Source organism: Cygnus atratus, chromosome 13 (assembly GCF_013377495.2).
Source record: "Cygnus atratus isolate AKBS03 ecotype Queensland, Australia chromosome 13, CAtr_DNAZoo_HiC_assembly, whole genome shotgun sequence".
Taxonomy (NCBI): Eukaryota; Metazoa; Chordata; class Aves; order Anseriformes; family Anatidae; genus Cygnus; species Cygnus atratus.
In genome coordinates, this window is record NC_066374.1 from 4947305 (window position 1) to 4969577 (window position 22273).

The 22273-nt window shown below is 46.0% G+C and overlaps 1 protein-coding gene across 1 annotated transcript in view; it reads right to left on the bottom strand.

The window, feature by feature from the left end:
* Positions 1-421: 421 nt before the first annotated feature.
* The window catches only part of ARHGEF9 (Cdc42 guanine nucleotide exchange factor 9), a 161871-nt gene continuing 140019 nt past the window's right edge, over positions 422-22273 (bottom strand). The window contains exons 10-13 of the mRNA XM_035541829.2: positions 12420-12663; positions 11644-11712; positions 9698-9784; positions 422-675 (exon numbers count right to left, since the gene is read on the bottom strand). Of these exons, the coding sequence (XP_035397722.1) occupies positions 494-675; positions 9698-9784; positions 11644-11712; positions 12420-12663 (582 nt within the window). The 3' untranslated portion in view covers positions 422-493. The remainder of the gene's footprint in view (positions 676-9697; positions 9785-11643; positions 11713-12419; positions 12664-22273) is intronic.

Consider the following 22273-nt stretch of genomic DNA (forward strand, 5'->3'; position numbering starts at 1 on the left):
AGGAAGGGACGGAGAGGGAGGGAGAGATCTCCCAGCGATCCAAAAAACAAACAAACCCCCCATAAATAAAATCAAATAACATACACCAATGTAGTCCATGAGAAACTTCGATGACGAATTCACACAAGCAGGAAAGCATTCTGGGATGCCAATGACAACTTGAATGAAGATGAAGAAGAAAAGAAAAAAAACACAATGTCCGACCAATGGAATAAAATAAAATAAAATAGGTCACATGATTAGAAATCATTGGTGCTTCCTAGTATCTAGTAGCAGATTGCTTCCCAAAAACAACAAAAAAGTTTTTGGTCCTTCTGTATATATACATATATGTATATATATTATTTTTAAATATGTATGTATATATATATATGTATATATTTAGTTGCAACAGTGCTTCTCCGAAAAAAGGTCCATCTATAAATATAATTTTACTTCATTTTATTTTTAATTTTAAATTGGTTTAAGTTAAAATTCACCATCTTTCTAGGTATTATTTTTTGAATGGTGTTAACCTGCTGAAGTTTTGCCAGAATGGTGCCTGGCTGCGTCTGGGTTCGGTGAACTCGAAGACCTGGGCCTGGGATATGCCATCTGTCACCATGTATTGTCCCTGATTTAATGGATCCTGGGGTGGTGGGTAGGCTGGAGGAACCGACTTGGAGCAGCTCACACCTGCATTGATGATTGGGGGGGAAAAAGAAACAGATCAGTCAAAGTGCAATTGGGTCAATAGTCTTTCTTCGTCATGCTATCACTTCTTATCGCTTTATAACCAGGGTCCCAAACAACAGGGAGACATGCTAGAGACGGCGAGTCTACGGAGAAACGCAGCCGCTGCCTAACTCTCAGCTCAGAGGCTACCTGTGCTGGACCGCATGTTGAAGATCTAGAGACAATCCATTACTTTTGTATTGGCAGAGTTTTGCCTGCCCTGATGGAAAAGTCCTGCGTGCCCTAGCGAGACACAGTGCTATGGCTGTGCCGTAGGTGGCACCAGCCTGGTCAGACGTCGGCAGACAGCCATAGCGCCAGTCCCGCTCTCCCATTTAACACTTGATGTTTCTGAGCTCGTTTTCACCCTCCCAGCTACATTCACAATGGGTTTTGCCCTGGCAAAGGTGCCCCAGTGACCAGCCCCAAGCAGCGCGACCCCCAAGGACCGCTCGGCACCAGCTCCTGCGCCAGAAGGGAGCAGCGCAAGGCGGCTCGGGTGGAGCGATGCTGCAGGGACCTGCATCACTAGAGAAAGGGCAACTTATTGTTTTGGAAAGCTTGTCAGACTTTTCCATAGGGTTTTAAATTTATTGGTCTTGTTTCAGCCCAAAACGGCTATATGCAATGCAGTAAAGGCTTGCTTCTGCTCAATCCAAATGGGCAGCAATGGATGGACTGGCAAGGCTACACCTCCAGGGTCTATCGGTGGCCAGGTGCGTGACACCCACCTAAGTGTCACAATGCCTGTGCAGGGAAGGGGTGAGGGGACACTGCTCTTACAGGTTTCCCAAGACAGAGGGGAGCTCCAGCAAGCTGGGACCTACACAGTCACTCGTAAAGGATGACGCACAGATCACAGCGCTGGGTGAATGGAGGCGGAACAAAGGGAGGCGTTGTGCCACCGAAGTGCAGCCTACAGGGAAAAGTCACAGCTACTTCTGCATCGCCTCCCCGCCACGCCACTGACGAGGGATAACCCTCAGGATACTGTGATCAGCTGGAAACCACAACTTCCAAAAGGGATGGGAAGGAGGAAGGAGCAGGGCTCCGAAGTGGGGTGCTGTAAGCTCCGGCCATCTCTGGATCCCCGCTGCTGCATGCAGAACTGCTCTTCCTTCTGCGGGAGGGCAGCCCCGGCCACGAGACGGGTGGCAAGCGTCGCAAGGGCCATCGCAAGGCTGCTGCCTCCCCTAGTCTTAACCGCAGGAGCAAGGTGACTCTACCCGAGTAGCTCAGTGTCCTCATCTGGAAAGCGGGATGGCATGACCCACCTACCTCACACGAGGATGGTGAAGCTAAATTAATTAATGTTTGTAAAACACTTTGAGATCCTCAGATGGGAAGGTGCTAGAGAAGGCAAAATACGGTGATTAGCACCCGGGTACCACAGCAAGGTGTGTAAAAGCAATGTGACTGCATTCAGTTTGCTGTTCCTAGCCACACACAAACACATGCTTTGCAGGACCAGCGCCGGCTGGCCTGGGCACAGGAAGGCTGCACACAGTCGGGTACTTACAGACAAAGGAAAAAGCCTCACAAAGTGCACTCATGGAGCTCGTCTGACAATTTCTATATGGTGCCACAGTGTAATCCAAAAACCTCTTTTTTTTTAGATATCAAGCTAAGGCTCTTTAGGTAAGAAAATTCATTTTTCGCTTACTACAGAATTTACCCATCATGGGTTCTTAAAAACATCAGAGGGTTCAGACCAAATGGAGATGGCATCTCAATGATGGCTAATCAATTTCTCCTTTTTTACAGCAAATACAATCCAATCATGCAGCTTTCTGTCCACTGCAGGGAGTAACCAAGGCTGTTCCTCATGGTGGACAAAAATTGCTCCATAATTCATTACTTACAAACCTTTAACCAATTCATCACAGTTAGTATTTCAAACAGTTGAAAAGAGCAATCTGTTGATGGTCTGCATTTGTATCTGTATGCTGGAATAGTTTGATTACTCATCAACAAGCTTTCTACTCTATCTTTCCCAAGCTCCTCTCTCCCACAGTGTGCAGAGTGGAGCCCAAGCCCAGAGCCCTGCTGCCCTGGGGTCAAACCCAGCCGGGGTCAGTCCTAGGAGACCTGAGACACCATGGGTACCATCCTTGCTGGCAGGGCTCAACAGTCCATTCGCATTTGCCACGCTGTGACTTAAGCCAATGATGTCCCGTAAGGGCAGAGCATGGGCCTGAGCTCACCCCTGCCCCACCGCTTCCATCCCTTCTTCTACCACTGTCCTGCTCCACACTGCCTTCCTGGAGGGCGATTCAATATGTGGGCGGTGAAACCAACTACAGAGTCTGCTCTGGAGACCAAACTCCAGCCCTGAACCCACACAAGAGTGCAGACATCCCCCAGGAGAAATCCAGCCATTAGTGCCTTGGCCGCTCGTCCCAGGTGAGAAGAGGCTGGTGAGGAGTTTTAGGATCTGTGTCAAGGTTAGGATCTAGTGCAGGTCCCTTACATGGCTGGAGTTGGGAAATGCATCTTCTATCTGGTAGGCGGTTTGGATCCCAAAGGACCGCTTCAAAGGGAGATAGTCCTGGTGCCACCAGGGTTACTAACTAATGCTCTACAACACAAAAGGGCTGTGAATCTAACGCTGCTACTACGGGACAGACAGCAGTTGTTTCTAGCTTTGGAAGACCTTAAAACCACGCTGCTTTAATGACATGGCCCAATGTCTTTTGCATCATGTGGCTGCAGAATTGCACCTAGCCTTGTGATGCATCTGGCCTGCCATGCTGAGCCGTGCTGAACTCTCTATTGTCTTTAAACCAACTTGTGGAGGGTGAACTAGTGTTTTTTAATCACAACACAGAAATGCTATGAAATCTTCTGGATCAGCAAAATGTTATGCACTTGGGAGGCTGGAGAAGTAGAAAAAGGACAGGCTGGCTGAAGTCCACTGACATTGATGGAGTTACACTGGAAAGAATGTAATCCATAGTCTGTCTTCTCCAAACAAGAAAAAGGCAGACTCCCCTGGCCAGATCACTAGCAAACCCCATTCAGTTCTTTCCCAAGAGGAGCCTTTTTGGTCCAAACTCCTGGAAAACAGCTATCCCTGCCTGGAACATGCCCATGCAAATACACACTGCCACTTCCTGCAGTAAAGAAGCTCGGACCCATAGTCTTCAGAGTGTTTCTTTGTGTGACCCTGCTCAAGGATGTAGGGTTTTAGTATTAGCATCTAAGTTGGATGAACTTCAAAAGCTCCCGGTTGGTTCTACTTGAATAAACAGCCAAAGGTTTGCATATTTATCATATTTATCAAATGGCGTCCATGGCCTGAACGATCACAACTGTGCATCTCAATGGCATGCATAATTACTGGGTGTTTGAGGGCATGCAAATAAAAACATTTGTGCTCTGGCAAGGCAGGCTGATTATTCCCTATGAATACGTTTTCTTGTGAAACTGTGATACGGCATGTTGCAAAAGCTAGAGGTGCCCTGAGAATGGCTTTGGTTTTGACATGCCGATGTTCCTGACAAGGTGGAACACAGGAATTATGTGCAGAAGGAGGGAAATTCACCTAATCTGAACATCTTCAGAACCTGAGAAGGAGCAATTCTGGGAAAAAGTATGACAGGTTGCTATTTTTCTATTCTGCTGTGGTTTGTTCTCTCATCGGAACTTGGGGCTGTTGTGCAAAATTGTCTCTTGAGGGATTTTTTTATATGCAAAGCCATCACTCCACTGCAATTCAACAGAAAGAAATGCGCAAAGCTCTTTTCCAATGCAATTTTGGGCTGCTCGGAGAACAGAATTCAAAGCGCAAAGGGAAAGAATCGATAGATAAGTAATGATTTCCAGACACAGCTGCTGCACTGCCTTCCCGAGGCGTAAGAAAACAGCTATACACCAATGACCAGACTTGGAGCTCCTTCTGCTGGTTCATGCATAATTCTGCACAGTAGCAGAATATAAAGGCTGCAGCTGCATAGCAAGATCATTTGGCAGGGTGGGGGCCATGGAAATCTGTTCGGAATAAGCAAAAGGAAAACTCCAGGGTTTATGATTTGGCTAGACAAAACTGGTAAAGAGAGATGCTGAGCTGTCAGTTGAAACTGTGCCTTTTTTTAGTGCTAGGACACGTCACTTGGAAGCTTTTGGCTTTCGCAGCTCAGAAGAAAACAAAAGATATAACATGATCTCCTTATTTTTTCCTTCCATTTTTTCAAAGTGCCTCCTCTATTTGAGATTACACCAGGACTCCACTAGCACTTGAAGACCCAGGAGCACGCTGCTAACTCACAGGCTATCCACACGGACACGTGCAGACAGACCCACGTATAACTAGTGGGGCAGCTCCATTAACACTGCACCTTGTGAGAGTTAATACAAAGCGTACACAGAATACACGCAGATATGCCTCTATAACCATGGAAACTTGCCTTACAAGATGCTCATTCCATCCTCACCCTATAAGATTTTATCTCATATTTTGATCAGGAGCTATTTCATTGGCTTTTCTTCTGCCTATCCATCTAGATAGCATGTTGTTCATTGCTCCCACTAGTTGAGTGGGAGACGACAAAACGCCAGCACCTCCTTTCTGTAGTGGCTGAGGGGAGGCTGTTGGAAAGGAGGCAGTGCTGCACTAAGGGGCCTCTCAAATCCTCAATGGCAGCTTCAGGAGCCATGCTCGAAAAATCTTATAAATTTCATTTCCTTGTTTTATTTTAACCCATACACAACATGGGTAGCAGGGAACGTGCCTCAAGAACACTAATTGATATATGGTTAATTACTACTGCAGCAGAGACAAATTTAGTTTAAAGAAACCAGAAACAGCCATGGCTGAACGGGTACAGCCCTTTGCCCTTCTTCAGCACGTTTCAACAGAGGATCTCAAAGCACTTCACCACTGCTCATTCCGTTGCTGTTATATTCAGAGTCAGCAACTACTCTGTGCCTGGTATTAGTTCTGCTGATTGCAGGCAGTTTTTACACCAAGAGGTGGGGATGGGAGCTGTGAACAGGAACCGTCCACCACCAATAGCAGTCCTTAGCAGCCACGGACTTCACTGGTCTTCACTTCCATGCTCAGCTCCCCAGCTCAGATTTTGTCATGCTCACCCAGTTCAAGAGGAACCTAAGTGGTGCATTAGCCATGGCTCTTCACACAGCAGGGGATTTTTATCAATGGTCTGGCAGAGGTAGATATTGCCAGGAATGGTACCTGCGAGGAGAAGATGCCTGACCTCCCCTTTCTAAGCACTAGCCTAACTTCTCTGTTTGGAGGAAGAGGAAAATAAAAGGGCCCACTGCTGCTCGGGGGGACCCTGCGGCCTTGAGAAATGCAACAGAGGAAAACAGTGATCTTGTGGCTGGGCTATTCCACAGCCAAGCGCACTATCTACAAATACTGAGCTAACTTTACCTTCCTGAATCTATTTACCAAGCCTGTTACTACAACCTAATGTCATCAGACTAGACTTTAAGATAACGATTCCTCATGTGATAAGCAAAAGCTAAGTGAGGCAAGGTGGAATAAATGATACAAGGGCTTTATCAATCAAAGCCAGGTGAAAACTAATTGCATTTATGTAGTCTCCCTCTCCTCCAGCATTATCTACACTGATAGCAATGAGCACTGTGTCTGTGTCATTGATGGGAAGAGATCACTTCGTCCATCGCTGCCCTGAAATGCAGCCTCGCTGGGGTTAAGAAATGAACCAAGCAAGACTATCCCTTACCTGACATACCTCACTGAACCGAAAGTACAATAGTGCTGGGCTGACAGCCTCATTGCAGTTGGAATCTTTGACGTCAACACCTTGACTCTTCAAATGAGGGCTCGGCATTGAACCCAGGCAGCCTGTTTCACATCTCACCAAAAACTCCCCTGGAGAATCTGCTCAAAGCGTGTGCCCACTGCTCAGTCACCAACACCATCCTCAGAGGTCTCCCAGCCAAGAGTTTATTCTTGATTTTATTTAGCTCGGTGCTGGACCAGATCTCAGATGGAACTACTGACCGTCTTGGTGATCGTGATCAGAGAGCACTGCTTGTGGACCCACAGCACCCCTGGGGGCTGGGGCAAGCTGCAGGGGGGCACCACGTAACGCTGGTGTTTGGGCGGTCTGGGGAGGGGTCTCTGTTATGGGCAATGGGGTAAGCTCTGTGATGTCTCAGCCTGTGGGGAAATGCCACCAAGAACATGATTAGCTCCATTCTTTCGCCTGTGCAGTGGGAAGCTTTGTGAAAAAAAGGAAACAGGCCCTGACTATCTGAAAATGCCAACACCCCTCTTTGTTTCTACCTGGTTGGTCTATGTGTTGCCCAGGCTCCTTCAGCCCCCCAGGCTATGTCTCCCCAGGTGTGAAGAGGATGGAAAACAGCCAGGGCCAATCTCACTAGCAACAAAGATGCAATAAACGAGGTTCAAACACTCAGAAAAACTACAGGAGGTGCCTGCAGACTCCGTTACCTGGTAAGCCCTGTCCTTGCCAGGTGGATGAAGCCAGCACAAGTACACTAATACGCAGTTGCCTTGTTTTGCTGTGCAGACTTGCTGGGGGACAGCTTAAAGCATACAAGTTTGAGATGTTAAACAAAGCTGTTGGGTGTTTGGGTCAGGGTTTTATGAGCTAGTTAGCTGTGAGCTCAACTGATCAGAAAGGAAGAAAATTCAGTGACTCAGAGGGAGTTTTACTGCAGGCCACAGCAGCTCATGCTGGCTGATGATTTAACCCCTGCTGGGGTTTGCATAGCTGGGTATTTATGGGCAGATTTAATGACAGCATCCTTCTCAGCTCAAGGCAGAGGGTGATGTATGTTTTCCTCCTTCTACTAGTCCCAGACCACCAGGCTGAAGACTTGTCCAGGCTGAGGGCATCTGCTCTGGTGAAGCTGTGGCACAGTGCAGAGGAGAATACATGGGACAGAGAGAAAGGCAAGAAGCTGGCTCATAGCATGGGGCTGCAGAGCTCTCCTGGGGCTGGGAAACCCTTTCACCTAGCTCTAAGGCCACTTCTTTAAATTTGAGCAAACATTTAATTTTCCAAAATGGGAATATTAATGGAAAACAGAGCTTTGAAGATGGGCTCTCTTCACTGAGCAGTGGAACCGCTAATCACCCTGAAAACCTTGGCTGACAGCTTCTAGGAACGTGAGCTAATATCCCTTTTGTGTCTGGGGGAAGGAGACAGCCTATGTGCTATCCTGCATGGGGACAGATGTGGACAAAGCTGGAGAATCCAGTAAGTAACTGAATGTTTCTGAACGCTGCAAACGCTCATCACGGGAGGGGAGATCAAAAGTGGCCAGCAGAAACGAAGCCCCTGATGGACAGAGGCAGTGAAGGAGCCTTCTGTTTCCAGACACTTAGAAATGGAAAAAAGTACCCTGGATAATCCTGTGTCGATATAAAGAATAGACTAGAGTTCTACACGTGATCCATTTTCATGGGGACTTCAGCCTTGTTTCCACTGCTATAGTCAATCACAAATGCAATTTTGGAAGTGCAATTTGATGCTATCTTAATGTCTAACTTGCCACTGCAGGCAGCAAAGGTCCTCAGTGGTACCTGGCCTTATCTGCAGAATTGCAGACTTGATCGACCGTGGGTTAAAAAGGGTGGGGTTTTGTTGTTGTTGGTCGTGGTGGTTTGTTTTTGTTTTTTGTAAATCAAGCCAAATAAAATACTCTATTATTTTACTATTTCTAGGAGCCACCACACTGAATTCTATTTCCAGTTACCACACTGACATTCAAAGACACTGAAGGGCTGTAACTGAGAGGCAAAATCTTGAACAATCAATGCGAAAAGAAAAAAAAAAACAACAAACAGCCCCTCTCCCTATCTGTTGGTAAGGCGCGCAACCAACACTATCCATTTACCTTACATCTAATGGACTTTAAAAAGGCAGAAAATTGGTTTAATGCTGTCTTAAGGCACCTGGCCTAATATTATTATGTTTTGTCCAATCTAATAAGTAGTGCAAATCGTACTATATTGCTGAAATCTGACCTTGCACATCATTAAATCTATTTGGAAGGAGGCTTGTGTACGCATTTCTGTTTGGGCACGAGAATTAAGAGGTGGTTGCTTCCAAATGGGCTGAGTTGAGCCCCACAGACAACCCTCATTTGGGGACTGAAAATCTCAAAACACAGAGTTGTGCTCTTAATCACCTGCATGAAGCTTCCATTAGTTTAGAAAGTTTTAAGGTTTCTTCTCCTGCTATTGGGCGATCTCTCACTGTCTTGCCCTCGTGTGCTGCAGCGAGTGGTAGTTTAAATGCTTCCCCTTAAAATGCATGCAGCCGGCTCCAGAGTAATACCTCTGGGAGGTGTGGTACAACAGTGCATGAAATAAGCTGCAGTTTATACTATTTGAAAAATGTTTTTCTGCTTCACCTCTAACAAAGTTGATAGCATTTTCCATTTCACCTCCTTCACAGCTTTTCTCTCTTCCTTAAGTATTCTGTGACAGGGAAATTACCATGGGTTCCCATTTAAGAGGTGGAGGGAATGACTGAGATAATCTAGAAACAAGTAATAGACATCCGCTGACATGGGAGCAGAGCTCTCACCACGTCAGGTCGGGCTGCTGAGCTATCGAGCCCTGCAGTAGCCACTGAGATCTGTCCAGCGAAGATCTCAGTGTCTTTAACTTTAACCAATACTTCAGTTGAATGCAGTGGAAATATTCCTATTCCTAAAGGGTTTCACTGCTTTCCAGGTATAACTGATGCTCCAGAAACAACTTAACACCCCTTCCAATGCTTCTGTCCTGCTGTGGGAGGCTGGGTGGGGAGGACAAAGGCAGCCCCACTGCCCGCAACTGCCCAGTGTACGCACGCCGGTCTGCCTGCTGCCAGCCCCGAGAGCAGCACCTCGGCCACAGCAACACAGCCCAAGCACTTTCCAGGGTCTTTGGCAAAAAAAATAAATAATAATAATTGTTGGCAATTGATGTTAAATGCACATGGAAAGATTCAAAACATCAGTCACTATAAGCCACCTCTCTGGGATGTCCTCCTCCTATCTTTCTCTTCTGAGCAATTCCGCGAGCTCTCTGCTCTGTCTGTCTTGTGCTTCTCCTTGGATCCTGGGTAAAAGCACAAGGCAAACCAGGGTAAGAAACCCAAGAGTTTTCAGCAAAACATTCAGTGCAGCTATGTAATCTAATTAATCTAAGGCTGGGCTATGATTACCATGATGTAGGACAAAAGAAACAGAGCCACTAATCTAATGGCCTTATTGTTATTTGAGATTTCATATCTTAAGTAAAAGAACCAGACTTTGCTTAACTTGATGCTAAGGGTCTGACTGAATTTCTATCCATCGCAAGGACTTCATCTTATAAAAAGAACTCCCAGTGTCATAGCATATGCTCATTCTGCATAAAAGAAATGCTGACTGGTGTTTTATGAGCTAATTAATTTTATCAGAAAAGCCTAAACTGATAACCCCCCCTCCCCTTTTTCATCTCAGAGAGAAAGAGAGAGAAAGAGAGGAAACGAGAGCAATTGCTGAATAAGAAATCAGTACAGTACAGTTACGCTTATTATGTTTGTCAGGATGCAAGTATGGGGATTTAATTAGTAGTACTGGTAGGCATGCTCAAGCACCTTTGAACTGTGTCACTTAATGACTAAACAGTAAAATTATTAATTAATAATTAATTAATAATTTAATCGAACAGCAAGTAATAATTAAAACTGGTTTTGCCATGGCCATCATGCAAGTCAGATTATCCAGTTGCCATAATTTCCGTGATTGCTTCCGTGGTTGGGGGAGGATCTGCAAAACCGAGCTCATGATAGTGTCCACTACTGCCAGAACTACACGTACACCGTGTCACATACCTGTCCCCGTTTTTTGCGTATTTTGAGCTTAGAAAATCTGGCCAGGAGAGTTTTTAGAGAACATCTCAGCAGACAACAAAGGAAGTTAGTAGAGAGGAGAAGACTAATGACAATGGAGAGACACAGCAAACCATGGTGTTTACAGCTGGCCTAGCGAACCACTACTGTACCAGCAAAGCCAGTAGACAACAAACAGGTGAGGCAGAAAGCAGAGAGCTCCTTCAACTTCTGCAAAAAAAACAACCCAATGCCTGTAGAGAATGGGGAAGAATCTACCTGGGACTGACTATAGCCAAGAAACGATGAGTTCTCTTAAACACTTTTATAGGCCTAGTTGTGCCAAGGTACTTTGGTAACTGATCAATATGTCTATGACTTTGTGAAGCTTTGGAAAACTTGAAAAATTACCTCTCTGACTTTCCCTCCACATTGACTATTTCAAAACCTGTAGCTGCAGGAGTTATTGCCAGAGATAATTAATGCTGGCCATTTTGGCAGTTGAGACTCTGTTTAATATCTAGCATGGCATTTATTAGTTGGCCTGGGTGGGGAGATGAGCCTGACATTGAAGATATATAACATCTTTACTATGATGCATTATTTCCTAAAGCTGATGCTTCTGTGCTGTCCTTTAAAAGTTACAGGCAGCCCCAAGAATCATGAGCATCCCCTTTCCAAAAGCAGGAAAGGGGTAGATCCCTTACCATGTCCAATATTTTAGCCATCTTTCTTTCTTTTCTAATGGGAGACTTTGGGAATTAGCAAAACACCTACACATCTCCACACTCACTCCCATTTCAGCCTGAGAGAAACAACTGAGAAAGATTTCTGCCCCCAGGGACAGCTTCTGGACATGGGACTGGAGACATGAGATCAAATTCATCTCTAGCAAAATTCCACTGGCTTCAACCGCATTAGACCAGAGATTAATTTGGCCCACAGGTACATTAAGAAAGGAAACAAAGCACAAACGGTATTTTATAAAAAAAGAGAAATGGGAGAGGGAAATTCAAGGGGGACACTGGATCCTAGCCCAGCAGGATTCAGCCCAGCCCGCTCCACCCTCACATCACCAGGCACAGTGCATGTTGCCGGTTACCTTTTTGCTTACTGACTTTCTTTACTGTCATTGCCGCTTGCCGCTTTTGATTTTCAGAAATTTCAAAGCCTGAAAAAGGGAACACGGCAAATACAATTCAGAAGATTGCTTACAAAGCCTCCTTTTCTCTTGGGGAGGGGGGAAATTTTCTGCACTGTTTAGCAAACACAGAACTCCCTAGGTGGCAAAGCATCACCCAGTGAGCTGTGTGTACCGTAAGGTATTTCAATGAAAAGCAAATCTTCCTTGAAAGGACAGGCCTCCTTATAATCTCACTTGTGCAGGGTCTGTATGAAAAGTAAGATTAGACCCATTATTATTTATACAGTATCATAAATATGCCCAGTGCTTTACAGCTGAGCAACACAAACTGAGCCTGAACCGACGCTAGTTACAGTCAATTTATGGGCTGATGCTGAGGGAAGGGCACGGCTGATAAGTCATGGACTTTGCCGCCATCCTGCCCTGCACAAGATGTGCTTAACTCGAGCAGAAATGAGGCAGCCAGGAGACTCTGAGGTCTGGTGGCCGAAGAGTTCTTTCTTGCACAATACCCACGGAGGTCCAGGCTTGAAGCTATGGGCAGAATTTTCTCACTGAGGGCCCAAAATACCAGTAACTGAACTGGAAAGAGACCTATTTCATGGCAATGAGAGCAACCAAGGACATTTGAACTGTAATGCTACAATTAAAAAAAAAGGTGGGCTTCTCCAACACTTGGGTCTAAATTAAGTATTACCAACAATCTCCTTTCAGATCCATTTCATATTCCTCACCTATCTTTTCATCTTCTTTAACCATCTTCCTTTCTTCTCTGAAAGCTCTGAGCCATCGCAACTTCTCCTCCAGTTTCTTGGCAAAGAATAAGTGCATTTCCTCAGTCTCCTTGTTATGAAGTTTGAAGGCATTCTTCATGCTCACATTGAAGTCATCATCTCGTCCGTCTTCTATATCCACCACTTCATATTTATCCATGTCTATGCGACCTTTGTAATACAGAATATCTCTTCGTATCAGGTCCTGCAGAGACAAAAGGAGAAATGGGCTGATTGTAAGGTACTTACAGAGCCTCGACTCAGCAGGGAATTCATGGGAGGGCTGAAGAAAAGAAAGAAGCAATGGTGAAACGTGGTCAGAGTCTTCAACTTTGTCTGCTGTGAATATATTTGTTGCTGACTGAATGAATAGGGGACATCATAGACAAAACACAGCAAAATAATAAAAATCCTTATGCTGCAAAATTTTGCTTGTAGGAATGAGAAAACGCCTTTTAGAAGGCAATACTCTTCCATCATTTCCCATGGGTTTAGTGTCTTCTTATTGAGCTTAGGGTGTTACTCCTGCTCCATATGACGAAAACAGAAAACACTGGCCGATGGCCTGATGGGATTATTGTGCTGCAAAAGGGGCTGTGTGGAAGGATAAAACTTGAGAAATCAGCTTGTGCATGCTAGGCAGTGCAGGTCCAGTCGTGCAGATCTCTCTCTTGTCCAGACCCATTTTTAGTGGCAGGGTCTGCCATTTCTGCCATTTGCCTGGAACTGATCTCCTATTCTTGCACAATTAATCAGTGAGAAAACCACCCCCAGTTCTCAATTTAAAGAACCCTTAAAATTCTCTCTAACCCATTATGCCCTGGTTTTAACCAACTTAAATTTTTGCTTATTCCCTCCTTGATGTTTATAGCCTTTACAACCAGACCTGCTCATCTTCACCTGCTTTCTAGATTGATCATTCCTGCCCCTTTGTTTATCAGTGACTGCTCAATTCTCCATGCCAGGATGGATAAAGAAAAATAATCTTCATTATTAATATTTCAGAACTCAGGTAAGAACACCCGCAGTTCCTTGGGCTGTTTGACCTGCCCAGTGCAACCTGCTCTCCCTGCCGGCAGCACACCGTGCAGCAGCGCCGTGTTTCGGCAACCGCGGCCCCACAAAGGGTGGTTCAAGTTACAAGGCATGCATATTTAAAAAGGCAAATTTAGAAACATACAGTTAAGATTGTCTTCCTCTATCCATTCTCAAAATATAACATTTAGGTGTATTAAATTAACTTAAATACATTTTGATTTTTGAGAGTGCCCTAAGATAAACGCTATGCCAAAGGATTCATTTAAAAGGAAAGAAAATCAATGTACAACATTTACTTACTCAAGATTCAGTAGCGAGGTGGTTTTTTTGTTTGTTTGTTTGTTTTTTAAGTTAAGCAGTAGGCATTATTTTAAATGAATCATTTATCTTGAAAAATAAATTATACGTCATAGTTTTTTAGCAAATTTGCTCATGGATCTGACAGACAGTATTAACTATCATGAACTGTGCAGAAGCTTGTAGTCTTTAAAATTTGGCTCCCTCCTCTGAAATGCTCTATGGGGAAAAAGCATCCATTAACTAACATGTTGTATAAATATCTTCCTCAAGTATGTAGGCTTTCAGTAGTGATGCTGTCCAAAACATAAGAAAAGGATACTTCAGGCTGACTATGAATAGGAAAAACTTTTCTATATTTGGAAAATTGTGTCTTTCCCTCTGCCCTCCCTGCCCTCCCTCCCCCTCCCCCCGGCTGATAAGAGGTGTTAGGCATCACACTAAACTTGTTCAATTAAATCAATACTGTGTACTGGGTTTAAATTTTAGCCTTGGACTAGTTCTTAGAAATAGCATTCATCTTCACCACATTCTCAAAAAACTTGGTAACAAATCCCATAAGAAAAAGATGTGCTCCTTAAATCAGTTATACCAACAAATATTCTTCTTCCCAGACAAGAAGAAGAAAATTTGCTGCTGTTGAAAACTTCTAGAACACAGAAGTCTGTCCTTGTGAGACAGGTGAAGTGGGATCAAACATACTTTTCTGTGCAATATTCATGGTTATATAGAAATTTGTTCATAAAAGGTATTATAAAAAATAAACAATCACAATCCTCCTCATCTGGTACTGAAAATACAATACTCTGTGCATTAGCTTTTTCCTTGCACATACTAAACGCACTGTTTTCCCTCTTACCTCTTCAATTTTGGGTTAGAAAACATTATGAGCTATTTTTAATAGCTAATGCTAAGTGAATGTTTTAACAGACTTATGCTGTTGTTAGGCTTCCAGAGGACAATGCCTCTGGTGTGGGCACGTTCAGCTGAGCTGCTCCATGCATTTATTTCCCTTCCAAGGCTGCAGCTGGAACAGCCGCTGCCGTCTGTGGAGCTCCTGCAGCTCAGAAGCTCCTGGGTTTTGCAGGTGTTGCTGCGTATTGGATGTGAAGTTAACGGTGTTGCCTAGGAGTTACTGAAGGAGCAATAAGGAGATAATGGAATCATACGAGTGCTTTTGGAAGTAAAATGGCCCCACGGAATATTATTGTTGGTGAAAATGCACTAGCAGGATGAACAAGCTCAGCTATCTAGACTGTTTGCAAAAACCACGCAGAGAAGAAATAGCATGTTTTTGTCCTTCAGCATTAAATAAGCACATGGGGGAATCTGGGAACGACAGCAAGTGCAAAGCTCCCGCCTGCCACTTTCACTTTCATTTTGAGAAGAGACTATTTTCAATAACAAATGGAGAAGAAATGCATCAGCCTCTTTCCCGTCACCCTCCCCAGAGCACCCAGCCTCCAGTTTGGCAGGAATCTGCTGCTGGAGAAAGGGCCCCGGAGGGGAGGACCAGAGGAGAGAAAGGCTACACAATAGAGGTAGATGAAACCCTTCAAAGGTGCCCAGAAAATCAGAAGCGCTCAGAGCTGGTCTGTGAGGGACGTTATCTGAGTGAGGACCACTGTCCTGTGCCAGTGGTGCATTTCTTTCTTGCTTCCATAATGGAAAGACCATTCCCCACCCATCGGCCATGAACTCCAGCACCGGTACCCAAGTTTTCAAGGGACCCTTTTATTTTCCACACACCAGTGCATGGTTGGTATGCACCCAGGTTTGAGAAAGTTCAGTCCATACAGCAGATTAATAACTGTGACTAGATGATGTCCCCTGCAGCAGGGACAGTGTGCTGCTATCACTCCTGATTATCCCAGGGAGACCATAGGCGAGAATCTGGAAGAAATTATTAAGCTCTAGGATTTAGGTTTGTTTATATGCTGGCTATATTAGTACAGTATTATCTAGCTATAGTTTAGCCAGCATGAAAACTAGCTGGTTAAACTGTCCAGTTTTGGATGTCATACAAAAAAAAAATATGTTTAATTAAGTGCAAGAAAATGTGGGGAAAAAAAGGCTCTGAAAACCTGATTGGTGGAGAAAGGCCAAAAAAGATGGAGCTGTTTAATCTAGAAAGGACGTAAATCAAAAGGAACAAGCTATTGGTATTCCAAAATGGGAAAGCTTCTTCGAAGAAGGCTGGTGATCAATTATTCTCCATTTTGATTGTGGCTTGGCTTAATTTACCGCAAGGGAGAAGAGGATTAGATACTTGGAAAAAAATCTTTCTAGCTGTAAGAGTTGATATCCAGGAGAACAGACAAAATAGGGAAGCCTTGGGACAGCACTCCCTGGAGATTTTCAGAAATAAGGTTAGACAAACATCCATCAGAGAAGATCTGAGTATACTTAATCCTGCAAGGGAATAGCTAATCTCCTGGGGTCCTTCCCAGCTCTACGTTTTGATGATGTCTAAGAGAAAGGCGACAGATGGAGACAAAAAGGGATGAGAGCAGGTAGGATTATTATGGACGTCAGGGGCAGTATGAGAGAAGCCCCAGGGCGTGGGCTGGGACAGCAAACATGAGGAGCAGTGACATAAACCTGCAGTCTCTGCAGACTGCATCCAGATTGCATTGCATGGCTCTTAAGAAAATTGATGCATTTAGGTCATTTGCACTTATTTGTCTGAATATGATCTTTTTTTACCCTACAGCTTCTGTGATTTCTTTTTCTTTCTCTAGCTGAGAGGTTAATTAAGCTCTTCTGAATAAAATGATCTGCAGTCTGTTCACATAATATGTACCAAGAATTCACAAGGAAAAGATGAAGCCAAAAAAATATATTTGATGGGAGCACAAAACAAAGTTTTGACACATTACATAAACCTACGACGATTCTGCTCTCTGCATTTGCTTTCTCAGAGGTCTGCAACTGACATGCCTGTGCCTGGGGTAGTGGCTGTGCTCGGGGGGGTCCTGCCTGTGGGACCTGCCTGGGCCCTTTTCTCCTGCTCCCACCCTGACTTAGAGCTCCCGTTTCACTGCCCCCTCTCAGAAGAGGGGAGGCGACTTTCTCTAGCCAGGCTTGAAAGAAAAAAAAAAAAAATCTAATTTGTGACTGCCACGAGGAAGCCTAGGCTGGCCCTTAATTGGAAAAGCTGAACATGTGGAGTTGCGCCGTGGCTTCCACGATGAATTATGCACCTACCCCCAAATTATCACACCGGATCTAGACATCTATATAAAGGATTGCACCCATAAATCAGACTGCTCAATAACTCTTACTACTTGCCCTAGCATGGCTTTCTCCCCCTGCTCCCCAGCTTCACTCCATCACGGTTTTCCTGCCGCAGGTACCGGGGGCCGCAGCCCCGCAGGCAGGCACTGCCTGTTGGTGCTGGGGGGTGCTGTGCCCTACGGCAGCCCCCCCCCGCCCATGCCACTGGGAATAGGAATAGAGGAAATAGGCTGTTAATCACGAGGAGGACAATCTGCCTGCGCAGTCAATTGCTAGTGCGAGATGGCTTCAGAATTAAAAGCTGTTTAAGAGATTAAGCAGCATACGAGGAAGAGATTTCTCCCTCCATCGCAGGGCACGGCTGCGCACCAGGGAACCTGCTCGCATCGGACGCCTGCTTCTGCTTGCACAAGGCTGGTGTCCTGTGCGGAAAAGGGCACGCCGGCTGTTCCGCAAACACTGAGGGCAAGGTTTGGGGTGAGCTCTGCCTGGGAAGAGCCCATGAGGAGGGCTCAGAAAGGAGCGAGCTCCTGTCTGTGCAGGTCCTGGGCACTGCCTGCACCAATGGTCCCACCGGTGGGGTGCGGGACCTGGTGGGATCTGTCGGGAGCTGGGGGCACAGAGGGGTTGTGCTTTTGGGATTTGCTGCCATGGGCAGGCTCTCAGCAATTCAAATGCTTCTTGCAGTGCAGGACCATGCGGGTTGCTCGTCGGTGTCGGGGAACGTAGTGAATCCCTGTCCTCTTCCCAGGCAGCCTCCTAGGAGGAGCTGGCCCAGGGCACGTACCAGGCAGTTTGCTCCCGTTAACTTTGTGTGCAGCCATTTTCATGCATTTCAGAAACTCCTCCTATATACTGCTTTGTGGGTGGCATGCAGGGAGGGGCTGTGAGGTCTTAAGCTAGTGTTATGATTTGAGGATGGCACTTTTTTTTTTCCAAGAGCCATGGTTTACTCTATGCTAGGTCACACTCTACTTCTCATGCATAAAACAAATCATCTGTAAAACGCAAGCAGGGAAAGAGCCATTTGCAGCCATGAGTCATTAGATCCCTTTATAAACTGACAATATAAAAAAACACCAGCCACAAAATAATCTGTTACAAGTTTCTCATCACACTTGCAGGTTGTTGGTCCTCCTGGCTACCAAAATCCTGCATGTCCCAATGGCAAAGCAGGTGCAAAAGGGCTTTGGGAAGAAGGATGCACTGAGTCCATGGGTGCAGGCAGGTCTTTTGAGTGCAGGTCCTGAGGCTTGCAGGGAAATGCGAATCCTCCCCTAGCCTCTCCCCATCTCTATAATGGGATAACGGTATTTTCTTATTTTACAGGGCAACTGGGAGCTGGAAATAAGTAATCTGTGAAAGGCACACTGAAAGCCTTTGATGGCTGTTCTTCAACAGCTCAGAGCCCTGCAAGAATAGCTCGGCGATACACGCTGCATGACCCAGAGCTGGCAGAGCAGGGGCAGGCGGCGAGGGGGCTCTGCGGGTGGCAGATAGAGCCCGGGAGCAGCAGACACCATGCTCTGGAGTTCCCTGGATCACCCCCCTGCCAGGCAGAGTGCAGCCTGAGAGCTGCTGGGAGGCCACAGGGTGGCTCTCCTGCTGGGGACTGCCACCCCATCCCCACCCCAGCTTTATGGAAGGCCGTCTCAGTAGATGCTTTCCGAGACACTTTGCTCTGGGTGACTGCACAAGGGGCTTCTTCCCTCACTACTCCTTACCCCGAACATGGCCTGGAGCAAGGAGCTGCTGCTGAAGCAACGGCCCTCAGGGCTGGAAGGCCACGAGCATCACGCTGTGCATGCACAGATAAAGAAAAGCCGGGGCTTGCCCTAAACAACCCGTAACTGAAACACAGCGCAGACGAGGCAGCAAGGCAGCAGCATGCTCAGAAGCAGCAGTGCCCGGAAGGTGGTGGGCTCTTCGAGACAACGGGGATTCAGGGATGAGGCTGAAAATAGGGACCCTGCCGAGCTGGAAACTCTACAAATTGGTGAGCAGTTAAATTTGATTTATTGATTTGAGTCAATAAATAGTGAAGAGTTGATGCTGAGATTGAGAAAAGACTAAATCAGGGTCTATAAAAATGACACCCAAACACCAGCCCACAGTCTGGGAAAGGCTGAGCTGTCTTTTGAACTACACTGTGGGTCTGAGCTGCCGCTCAGGTGATTTCTCACTGACCTGGGCAGCGATTGCCGAGCAGAATGGAAGAAGCAGAGGGAGCGAGCAGGGTTTTTCAATTTACTCCCAAAATTTGTCCTGATTTTCCTGCCTGCCTGCTCTCCATCTTCACTCTGCCTGTCCTGCCATGAGCAATGAGAGCATGGCACGCTGCCACCTTGCCATGTCTTTGGGTATCTGTAGTCATGAGGGCTTTCAACGTTCTTTGGCTTTTTAAAAAAAGATTCAGCGCCTACATTTTTAAAATCTAATTTACCTTAAAAGCAACCCTTTGAAGAAAGCAGCACAGCCTGGTTTTCATGAACACTGAGGACACAGTTTCCCCTAGCATTTGTTCATTTAGACTTATCTGATTGAGGAATGGTTTTTAAGACGGGACAGTCCTGCACCGTTCTCACCGACCTCTGCAGAGTGCATGGCACAGCTGGGCCTCTTTGTCCAAACGAGACCCTAAAACTCAATGAACTCTGTTGTGTGTGGGGTTTTTTTTTGTTTTGTTTTGTTTTTTCCTAAACAATCTTGGTATCAGAAAATAAATCTAAGCCCTGGCTGGCTGCCAGTGACCGTGAACCACCCTGTCGGACACCCTGGTTTGGGCTTAGCCAGCCTTTAAGGGCAGGGAAATGGGGGCTGCTCAGTGCGATCTGAAAGCATGATGAGGGAAAGCTTGTAGAAATCGGGGGCTGCCAACACCACCTCCTCAGCATGGCCCCGGATGGGCCCAGTCTCCAGCTGCACGATGCCCCAGGGGCTGCCAGGTGAATATGGGAACCAAAACCTCTGTGCTGCCCGCTTGCATAACTCTTCCTTGCACAAGGACAGCTGTGCTGGGGAGGTCAGCAGGTTGTTGCCAAATTATTCAGCAGTGTCTGTCTCCTGAGTCTGGGAAGAGATGCTTGATCCACCCTCGCCAGCTCCATGAAGCTGCGGTGTGGGATCTGAGTGGGGGAGGACTGGAGCCGAAAGCGTTTATGTGGAAATGCTATTTTTGCTCAATGCATTTAGTGGGGCAGCAGTAGCATTTTGATGCCTTGCTCCACCTAAAGCCCAGTCACACTGGATACGAAGCAGCGAGGCGAGGGCGAGTGCATTTCCGAAGAACTAACAGCAGGAAGGGATGGGAAACCCTCCCGCAGACATGTCACCGCCTTTCCATTCCCTCAGGTTTGCTCCCAGGGGCTTGAAGTCGTGCCGCTGACAGGACGCAGTGGGAGCAGGGTCACATTTTCAGCTTTTGAGGTTTTGCTTGTGGGCCAGATTTACACCCACTGCAACTGCAAGAGTGATAAATGAGGCACAGAGAACGCTGTGCCGCATCTTGCATATCTGTGTAGTTAGATGAGTAGGCTAAATCTGTTCCCCATCCAGAACACAAAACACTGACTGTGAATGACTTGCTGAATTCAGCCCTTTCTGGATTTTACCACTAAATTAGCAACTAACAACCTTGAGCCTTCCCCTACCTCCAAGCTGGAGCTTTCCTGAGTCTTGCTGACCCTGCTGCTTCCGGGGGGCTCTGGAAACACCGTTCCTTAAAAGCTTGATCCTATTCTTTGGGGCTGGGACTAGACTATCCTCAGCCCTGCATGGTTTTTTGGTCGTCTCCATGCTCATCTCATGCTATCTCATTAACTCAACTTGCAAAGTGCTTCACCTGTAAGCACGCCACACTGCTGAGTCTCTGCAAGCTGCTGTTTGAAAACAGCGAAACACAGCCTGCCCCAACCCAAAACGGGGTGTTTTATGGAGGTTTGCATTACTGGGAGGAAAAAAAGCACGGGTGCGAGGTGCCACCAAAGTCAAACAGTGTTCCGTGTGGGTGAAAAAAGCACTTGAAGTACTAAGAATTGTCTCGGTGCCACGCCGTGTTTGCAAACAAGATTTGCAGCCAGCCCTGTGAGACCTATTTAGCCTGCCATAAAAGCAGGGCTGGCGCTTTGGTGCAGAGATTACCTCAGTGTTTTTTAGCAGAAGCAATATGGGAACTAGACCTTCTTACACTAAAAGGGCTCAGAAATGTCTCTTTTATCTTCCTATTCGGAAACTTGAACTGCAATGGAGTTTGACAGGATTATCTTATTTACTCTATCTCCTATAGCACAGCTATTTCTGTCTGGCTGTCTGGCTATTGCTATTAAACTGGTCTCATTTTGCTTCCCATCCAACCTGCTTCGCTCCAAGAGCTCAAGGGAAGACAGCAATAGCAATAAAGCACGAGCTGGAGTTTACGTTGCATCTTGATTACAAGAGACACATAAAAAGTGCAAATGAAACCTAAGTGTGTTTCGTTCAGCCACTGCTCTTTTGGTGCTGCAGCAAACACGAAACACAGAGCCCCACCAAGGCCTTGTTCTACCATGGGTGGAAGAAAAGCATCATTTGGTGCAGAGACGCTGTTAACCCTTCCTCCTTCATGCTGTCATTTCCAGCCTAATGCCACAGTACTCTTGAGCCCACCAGGGAAACCCAACCTATTACCCAGGACAGAAAAAAAGATGTTCATCTGTTATATGGTAAGCACCTCGAGCATCCCCCAACGTAACAAGCTATGATCATAATTAATACGGCATGTCACAGTCCGGGATGTTAAGTACTATGATTTGCAAATTTAAAGCATCTCCGTGTCAAACCCTCTCAGCTTCAGGTTGAGAAGAAAAGTAGACCCTGTGCCTTTAAGGCAACATCTTTTAATGCTAACATCATCAAGGATTGACTTCATTTCTTGGTAATTACAGTTAGCACCCTGGAATATGTATTCTTCTTTCCTGATTATAGACATATGGTAAGTCAAACTGAGGCCAGTGCTTGCTTCCTACACAGTTTATTCCCTTCTTCCTTTCCAAAAGGCGTTCCTGGGTTAGGGTAACTGACCTACACCCTCTTCTGAAGGCAGCACCACTTTGTCCTCCCAACTCCCAGCCTCTGGTTCAGGAAACACAGACAGAAAATGCATTAGGAGAGCTTGACTTTAATCCGATAACCACAAGTTACCCAGCTTTGCAAAGAAAATCCAAATCATTCTCCCAGTGGCTCTTAATTGTAAACTGTTAGGCAAG